Source organism: Brienomyrus brachyistius, unplaced genomic scaffold (assembly GCF_023856365.1).
Source record: "Brienomyrus brachyistius isolate T26 unplaced genomic scaffold, BBRACH_0.4 scaffold219, whole genome shotgun sequence".
Classification (NCBI taxonomy): Eukaryota; Metazoa; Chordata; class Actinopteri; order Osteoglossiformes; family Mormyridae; genus Brienomyrus; species Brienomyrus brachyistius.
The window spans coordinates 23,014-32,866 of NW_026042494.1; the positions used below are offsets into that span (position 1 = coordinate 23,014).

The following is a 9,853-nucleotide window of genomic DNA, read 5'->3' on the forward strand; positions in this document are numbered from 1 at the left end:
CATCATACAGATAAATGAAAATATTAAAATCCCAAAATAATTTATATTATAGGGCCTTACTAATGAAAATGAGAAGACCAAAGAGTCTGAACATTTTTGTGCTTCCACTGTTTAGAATAAACTGCTCTGCTGCTAAGTGAGAGATCATGGTCGTGGTCGGGATGAAAGGGCAGGAAACAGAGAGGAAACAGAGAGACACACATCAGGCTGATCTGATTGGCTGTTCACATGGGAACTTAAGTAACAGTGAAAAAGCATTTTAATGTGCACTTACATGACGTTTATTAATTTACTCCTTAACATCCAGTTAAAATGAGAACAATTAGATAAACAGGAGCAGATACTGAGCATATAAAGTTCTTTGTACAGAGTGCTGAGATACTGTGGGAGAGCATTTGCTAATCATCTCTCTCAGACAAGCTCAGCACAGTATGAGTCTGTTATCTATCTGATATTAGACAGTCTCTCATACAGTAATAATAATTGATACTTTATTGGTCCCTGTGGAGAAATTGTCTTAACTTCTCTCTCAACTTGCTCTCTTTTTTTTAGAGTAAACAGAGTAAGTTGTCTGCGAAGGGCAGCCACCCATAGTGATGCCCAGTGAGCTGGGGGTTAAGGGCCTCGCTCAAGGACGCAGAGATGTGCTGTGGCTGGGTTTGAACCAGCGACCATCTTATTACAAGCACACAGGCATTAGATCTTCTAATCACACTTAAAAGGCAGATTAAATGTTCTTTCCACCATGCAAACAGAATGTAAATTGTAGCTTTACTGCTTAGATTTACATTCACACATTTGCATTTAAAACAAGCATTTTAAGTGATGTACATGAGAGTAAATGGTGAATCAGTTTATTTGCCACTCTACACATTACATTGGCGCCCATTATAAGTAACTGTACAGTGACATTGCAGTTCCTCAGTTGCTTTGATGCATTTCTGGAATCACCCTTAACATCTGCAAAACTGTAAGTGCATTTCCCAAAACAATTCGTGCAAACAGCACCACACAGATGGACTGTCTACAAAAAAAGTCATAGAGGCCACCAGCAGCCCGAATACCACACCGTAAGGCCGTATGTTAGGATGCTCTCTATGGCAGAGCGGTAGGAGGCCACCAGCAGCCCGCATACCAGACCGTAAGGCAGCATGTTAGGATGCTCTCTATGGCAGAGCAGTTGAAGGTCCCGATCAAGAAATCCGACAAGTTTCCCCAATAAGCCAGTAACCCCGCTTCATAGAACAGGCCACAGGACTGGTTTTGGTGAGATAGTCCGAGTAGTAGGTAGAAATCAGGATGGAGACTGAGTGTGGGTCTAACAGGTGAGCAGATGTAGGACAGAATGTAGAGCCCTCTGGTGGAGTGCCTGTGCATGACTGAATGTATGGTTTGGGTCTGATGGTCTGAATAGTTGGTAGAAATAGGCACCTTCCTACCTGATGTGGTAGGTCTAGATAAGGGGTCACCAACATGGTGCCCCAAGGATGCCCCCAATGACCACATGAGTTGCCCGTGGACCTGTTCTATAAAATAGCACAACTCACCAGCGAACATCATCTAAAATTTTATTTTGTCCTGTTTCTAATCTATCACATTTGCATTTATATAGATTTGAAATTGAATATAAAAAAGCATTTAAAACATGTTTATCATGCATGAAGTTTAGACATGTTTAGGAGGGCGTTTAAAACTGATATCAAACTTCGTATGGCTCAGTACCCGTGAAGTAGCTCTCCGTTTTAAAAAGGTTGGTGACCCCTGGTCTAGATCTTGCAAGTTTGTTTGTACTGGCTGTGTGAACATACTGTAGCACTGTTAAGAATATGCAACACAGCCTGAGTTGGGGATCTGCTGTATGCATCAGTAATATAATGCTTTGTCCTTTTCTAGGCTGTTCATTAAGACATAAAGCCTGAAAGTTTTCTGAATGGCATTAATGAAATTGAGCACTGCCCCCACCTGCTGGCCAATTTATTAAAACATTGAAATCGCTGTCTGCACAGGCTGACGTGTCATTTAAGTCTGATAATTTTCTATGAGTCAAACGGCAAGAAAATGACAAGAAGTTAAAAACATGGAGTTAGATGAAGGAGAAAAGATTACAAATTTGAAGATTATGAAATCAGGACATGTCAGCTAAGTCAGCCAAGGTGGGTCTTAAACATATGGACGGAAGTATGAGCGCTAAACTTAAACGGGTTCACTTGTAACCGCTGCCACCAAATTTCGTTAAATTGCTGGGGAGGTCCAGATACATGAGACAGGAATAGAAGGATTATTCTTTATTAATATACAGACGAGGGTTACAACCCTCCCTAGGGCAATAGAAGGGGATACCTGCCACGGGACATTCTAAAACGCTTAATGTGAAAATGCGTAACGCAACTTAATGTATTAAAACAGTCACCACAAATCACCAAATTTCTCGCGAATGTATCTGGCCATAAAGACTTACCTGACAAGAAATCAAAACCGAAATGCTAGGAATATGGACTTTAAGCCTTTTCTTTATGGGCGTCAATGGAGGGGAAAACGCTTGACGTAAGATGAAGTCCATATTCCTAGCATTTCGGTTTTGATTTCTTCCCTGGCATGGGTGACGGGTGCACCACGTTCCCAAAGCCACGTTAGCCTCGAGCGAACTGCCCGGAGAAACCGCTCACACCAGCGCTGCAACCCGATCTCCTCCCCTTTTAAACACACATTTCTATGGCGTTAAATTAGTGCCAAAAGTCGTGCGCATAAAAACAGAAAATCCATGCTCTCTACGCGCTCGCGATTGCACAGCACTCACTCACTCGCTCGCCGTTAAATTAGGGCCAAAAGTCGAACCACGCGCGTGCGTGTGCTCGAGTGCTGAAAACCCATCCCCTCTACGCGCTCGCGTCTGCACAGCACTCGCTCGCTCGAATTTCCCGCTTCGTCTTACCGTATATAAAAGAATGGGCCAATGTACGGTAAATTGCATTGTGAATAAAATTTCTTAATACAACATCACAAAACCAATTTAATAAATTCAAATCCTGGGAAGAACGCTCCTCAGATATTAGTTCTCGGGTTAGTGTTAGCAGACTATAGGCGAAACCACCTTAAGTGCTATCTGTTAATGTTTATTAAATTAGCATTAAAATGGAGAGGTTTATAATATCTTTTGTCCTTGTAGCTGCTAAATACACTCATTATTAAAGCCATAAAGTTGTCTGCCTACTACATTGGAATCTCCACTGAGTAAGTGTTTTTGATGGATTTTATTTAACTTTATTATACTCTGGTCCTTAGATCTAATGTCATACTTCTTCACTTATATTGTTTGTGAAAAGGTTTACCACGGTCAAACAGAGCAGCCACTACATCATCATACATGAACAAGCACCTCACAAAACAAAAACATTTCATTTTCATAATTAAAACTTTTGAATGGTAGGCCTAGTGTGTGGATCAGAGACAAGATCTTGACACCTCATTAACTATAATTTGTTCTGTGAACAGCTCAGATACCACCAAAAAAAGGTTAGGTGGTACCTTGGGCGGAGCTTAATTCTCCGCTTCTGACGTCATAAGAGGAAGTGGCTTATCCTTGATTCTGATTGGTCGAGAGTTTATGCCCATATATGGTATCAATACATGCTTATACTACGTTTTGCCGATAGGGGGCGATATGGTTTTGGGTGATTGTCGTTATGCCCATATATGGTATCAATACATGCTTATGCCACGTGTTGCCGATAGGGGGGGGGGGGGTTTGGGAGATTAAACTTTAATAGAATAAAAATACATTACATGTATTTTATTAATGTGCTTTTTGTATTACGTTTTTAAGGTATAATAAAACATAGAGCAGGATGTTGGCAAGCTAGCGCATACACGTTCAGCGGGGGCGTCCGTCCGGCCGCGTGTTGTTAGTAAGCGCCGCGGCGTATTTTAAAAGAAAGCACCCAAATGTTTTAAAAGAAGAAAGCACCAAAAGAAGGAAAACTTTAGGGTTATTTTAAAAGAAAAGCAGGGTGAATTTAAACAAACATGCCCGAAAGAAGCAGCAGCAGAACAAATTTAAACAAGCGCAAACGATAGCAGCACAACCAAACCAAACCAATAAACATACAGCCCGTCGTTTTAAAAGAAGCGATCACTCATTACATTTAACCAACACGAAAGACTTTAGTTATATTTACCAGGTTGGAGAAAGCATGTAAGCGGCAAACCTTTAGAAGAAATAGGACGAAACGCGCCGGAGACCCGCCACATGCAACTACTCTGTTTGAACAACGCGGGGCGGAATGGACGATCGCTAGTCCGGCGCTCGGCGCATGCGCACCCACGCCGACACCCCTTTCAAAATGGCGACGCCGGCGGAGCGCCTGTTTTAGCAAATAAAACCCCTATAACCGTAATGTTTTTAAGGAATGAAGCACTTTTCTGCCAATGTGAATAATAAAGTAAAGCGGTCTGAGCATTTTCGACAGCAATAATCAAGGAATAACGCAGTTATTTCTTGTTTAAACGAGCGCATGCGCGTAGATCCACACAGCATTTCCTTTATTGAGCCAGCTCGTTGCGTCAAGCAACTGTCAAATGGCGAACAATTGTCGCTGGACCAAGAATTCATGCATCTACCTTTGCAATGCAACTACCTTTTTTTCGGGTCGACAGGCAATACTTGGCAATACCGTTAAGCAGGGGTTAGCTCATCAGAACAGCAGGATGTTGTGTAGGAACGGCTGAAACTTAGGCAGCAACAAATTCTTTCGTTATAGCGTTATTTTAAATTTGTACGGGTGTGATATATGCCATTTATGCAATGAGGTGGAATTAAACAACAGGGGATCCGATTGGTTCCACAAACAGCCGCACCACTAATGTGTTAAACAACGAATAAAAAACCATTAATTACACATGCTTACGTATAAAATATATAAAAGTTTAAGGAATAAAGAACACGACAAACAGCCGCACCACTAAACAAGGAATAAAAAAAACGATCATTACCACAAATTATGATATTTAAGTATAAAAATAAATAAGTTGAGGACTAAAGCAGTCGACAAACTACCCCGTAAACAAGGATTAATGAATAAAATTATTTCAATGTGGTTAAAGTAGACGTACGCGATTATTTAATAGGGGGGCAAAAGCAAATTTTAAAAACTGGCAATAACTCGAACGGCGGTAAAGACGGGTAGCTAGCGCCACCCTGTGTCCACAGCATGTGGCCCCCACAGCGGGGAAGGGGCGGTCCAGCCCCCCCCAAAAAAAAAAGTTTCCCCTATATTAAGGACGACGCTGTCGACCAAAAATACAGAAGAACTTGAAACGTTATCGACGATCAGCTCACGACGCCAAAGATGGAAATGACAAACTGGAGGTATGTTAAATTTCTTTCGCCATACTTTAAAATTGTTTGAATTGTCGCTATTGTGAAAACATTTGCGATTACTTTTGACCAAGAATTTTCCACGGTGTCAAGCCCGAGTAAGCCCCGTGAAGCAGAGGATTGGAATAGCGGTAAGTTAATATCAATGATAAGCACATCAATGGATTTATTGTTTTAAAAAATTGTGGAAAGACTGAAAGTTTTATGTTCACTGTCGCAGATAAGGACGCCGACCTGTTAAGCACGCCGACGGTTATTTTCAGAGATAATCGTGAAGGGACTGTCCACGGACAACATAAGCGGAAAAGAACGGATACTTTTAACGGTACGTGGAACAATACCCGCATCGTGGATTTTTGTGTATGAAATGCTTAAAGACTGATTTTTGTCCTTCTCTTCCCCCCAAGACACTGCCGATGATGAATTGTTGATCGCTGCGGCTGAAAAAATTGAAGCGGGTCTAGCGACGGCAGAAACTTCAACCGACGGCGCTCAGAGCGAACCTGAAGAACAGTTGGAATCTACGCCGCCGGGTACTCCTACTACAGGGGTTGTGACACCGGACCAAGGGTTCCCAGCAAGCGGTGATCCAGCGACCACATCCAGGGCCTTATCGGGGCCCCTGCAGAGGACGCAAGATTGGGATATTGACCAATTAACACCTTGGCAGTGGCCGGTTGCGAGCTCCCTGGACGGCGCTGTATCCCGGGCCGAGAGGCTGAAGGGGCTCAAGGTAGCTTTTTTCCTTTTTCAGGATCAAATGTGTGATTTTTTGGCGGATTTGTCTGATCAGATATAAAGAATAAGCACAGACATGGCAGAAAACTGGCGGCATTGGAGTTTTGACGGGGGTAGAAGCATGCATATAAATGATGACGACGATGGTGAAACGCCGCTGAACCCCGATCTGCTTCGGCTGATTGATGAACTGAATGACGGACCACAGGCTGAAATTAACCCCTACATGCTCGCCTTAATAAATGATTTAAATGAGAATGGTGCTCATGAAGCTGTTGAGGATATGGACTATGTTAATATGGGTGACGCTATAGACGATGTAGACGGGTGGCTACCAAATGCTCATGTGTCTATGAATGTGGAAATGGCTGACGACCACGCGGCTGACAGAGGACCGGACAACGATGTGCAAATGCTTGACGCTGATGACGAATCGGCCATGTACGCTGAACTGCATCAGATGATTGCTGAACTGAATGGTGAGCAACCGGGTGAATTTAACCCCATTTTACAAAACTTCTTAAATGATTTAAATGATGATGAAGATGGAGCGGCGGGGGACCCTGAAATTATGGACATTGATAATGGGGAACAACAACATGGTGGGGGCGCAGCTGATGGTGATGTTAATGTAATACGCAGACCACAGTTTAACAACACTGAAATAAGGCAACGCTTTCATTTTGAGGGGATTGAGCATGAGGACATAGTAGATGTCTACAGGGCTGTTATACAGACATTCCAAAATTTGGTGGACAGAGTGAACGCTTTAGCGGGGCCTGGGGATATCATACAAGTGGAACTGCAGGGGAATTCAGTGACAAATAACACAGCCATGCATGTTCGAGGCGAGATCGATCTAAATGATCTGCTATCGATGATAGACGACCTTACACAGAGTAATACCGAGGTTTTTAGCGATGAAACGCTGGAGCTGGTTGTGCAGATTATTCATGATCGAAATGGTGGTGCGGCCAAACGACAGAAATTAACAAAGCTGTTAAAGTCGGACATTTTGCAAAAGAAGCTCAGGTGTCTTATTGTTTCTGAAAACTCTGGCAATAATCTGTGCTTTGCTTACTGCGTAGTCCGCCTCTTAAACCCTGACATAGCCCATGAGATTGCTGAGATAGAAGCTAAACGTTTGCAGGAATCAGTCGGTCTAACTGATGCAGACATGGTCTCATTCTCAAACATAGCAGAGTTTGAGCGAATGTTAGGGGTCAAAATCGTGGTGTGGTACCGCTGTGACAAGTCTGACATTTTTAAGAAATTTCAGACAAACCCCGAACCTCGTAATAAAACAATCTTTCTGTACCTCCAAGATCAGCATTATTTCGGCATAAAAAGCTTGACGTCGTTTTTTGGGGAATCGTACATCTGTGATTACTGTTACGCTGCATACAGTGTTAAAGCACACCACAAATGTGAGTATTACTGCAATGTATGTCTCAGTCCCGAATGCCATAAGCACCGCAGACAGTACATACATTGTGATGACTGTGGGTCGTTCTGTCGATCGCGGTATTGCTTCGAGCAGCACAAAATCTCAAAACAGCAACCAGGCGGGGACAGTGTACACAGCTTATGTGACACTGTCAAGTATTGTGACAAGTGTAACCGACGGTACCCCGTCACTAAAAATAATCGAAAGGCTCATAAATGTAAACCTAACACGAGATGCGCTTTTTGTAAAGAGGACTTGACACCTGACTGTGCGCATCAGTGTTTTATCGAGCCAGTAAAGACTGAGGAGTTGACAGACCGCTATGTATTTTACGACTTTGAGTGTAGACAAGATGAGGGGACGCACATTGCTAATTACATCTGCTGCATTGACTTTGAGGGCAATTGTTGGACCGCTAAGGGGGATGGTTGTGTGGCGGAATTTTTCAAAAAGTACCGCAACCGTAAATACAAGGGGTACACATTTATAGCGCACAACTCTAAAGGCTATGACAGTTACCTGCTTATGAAATATTTAGTTGAAAATGGTATCACACCCCACATTATCACACAGGGCAGCAAACTGCTCTGTGTGTCAGACGAGGACTTTAGCCAAAGATACATTGACTCCCTATGCTTTCTGCCCATGAAGCTGAGCGCATTCCCCGCCGCTTTGGGTTTTGAGAGCGAAAAGAAGGGCTATTTCCCACATTTTTGGAACACCGTAGAAAATCAAAATTACGTCGGTCCCTACCCGCCAACAGAGGCATACGGTGTGCAAACCATGATGGAGAAGGAAAAGAGAGAGTTTATGGAGTGGTACGGTACTGTAGCGGGAGAGGTGTTTGACTTTAGAAAAGAAATGGCAGAATACTGTAAAAATGATGTTGTCATCTTGAGAGAGGGCTGTCTCAGGTTCAGGGGTGAGATTATAAACAGCTGTAATCTAGACCCTTTTCAATGTGTCACCATAGCCTCTGTGTGCATGAAACAGTTTTGCATGAGTTTTTTGCCTGAAAATACCGTCGCTCTAACCACTCCAGATAATTACATCAAGCGACAAAAGGCATACTCCACGCCATCTATCCAGTGGCTGGAATACATCGCACATAGCGAAAAACTAGAGATACAGCACGCGCTCTGTAGAGGGGAGGTGAAAATGGGTCCCTACTACCTCGACGGCTATGCCGAAATCGACGGCGTTCATACGGCGTACGAATTTGCTGGGTGTTTTTTTCACGGGTGCCCAGAATGCTTTGATTCTAACACACTGAACCCTGTAACAAAACTGCGTTTTGGGGACATGCATCAGCAGTTTCAGGATAAAATTTTTGCCCTTAAACACACGTACAACCTCAATGTACATGTTATTTGGGAACACCAGTGGGACAAACTGAAGGCTGAAAGTGCAAGTGTACAGGCGTTCTTGAGGGAATTTGACTTTCCAGAGCGCATCGACCCTCGGGACGCTCTGTTTGGCGGCAGAACTAACGCCTTGCAATTGTACTACAAAGCAGAGGCCGACGAGCGCATAGATTACTACGACTTCACGAGCCTTTACCCCTCGGTCAACAAGTTTAAGGAGTACCCGGTAGGCCACCCCGTAATCATTTACCGCGATTTCGACAGTGTGGAAAACTATTTTGGGTTGATCAAAGCCAAGGTTTACCCACCGAGAGGTCTTTACCTGCCGGTTCTGCCTTACAGGTCCGGCGGTAAACTCATGTTCACACTTTGCCGAACATGCTGTGAAACTGAGACGCAAGGGGTCTGCAATCATTCAGATGAGCAGAGAGCTCTGAGCGGTACGTGGTGCAGTATCGAAATCAACAAGGCTGTTGAAAAGGGCTACAAAATTGCCAAGATTTACGAGGTCTGGCATTTCCCCGATAGGACAGACACACTCTTTGCTGACTATATTAACACCCATTTAAAGGGAAAACAGGAGGCTTCGGGCTATCCTTCTTGGGTAAAGAGTGCTGAGGATAAAGAGAGATACATTCAGACCTACTTTGAGAAGGAGGGCATCCGCTTGAACCCCGAAAACATCGGTGTGAACAAAGTGAAACGCCAAATTTCCAAATTGTTTTTAAACAGTCTTTGGGGAAAATTTGGTCAGAGGATAAATCAGGCAAGTACGACGCTCATCAAAGACCCCGATGAGTTTCTCATGTTCATTTTTTCAAAGCTGGTCAATGTGTCTCACTTTTCCTTTTTGAATGACAATGTGGCAATGGTCCAATGGCGGAACATAAAGGTGTTCCCTAACACGCCGCGGCACGTCAACACGTTTAT

General features: G+C 43.4%; 1 protein-coding gene across 1 annotated transcript; it reads left to right on the plus strand.

Annotated features, from left to right (window-relative positions):
• Positions 1-5,252: 5,252 nt before the first annotated feature.
• LOC125728304 (uncharacterized) lies at positions 5,253-9,609 on the plus strand (the record flags this gene model as incomplete). Its single annotated transcript, XM_049005294.1, has 6 exons — positions 5,253-5,505; positions 5,595-5,699; positions 5,782-7,359; positions 8,602-8,770; positions 9,044-9,149; positions 9,495-9,609. Coding segments are annotated over exons 3-6 (1,561 nt in total), but the record flags the coding sequence as incomplete, so codon positions are not given.
• Between the last annotated feature and the right edge of the window lie 244 nt (positions 9,610-9,853).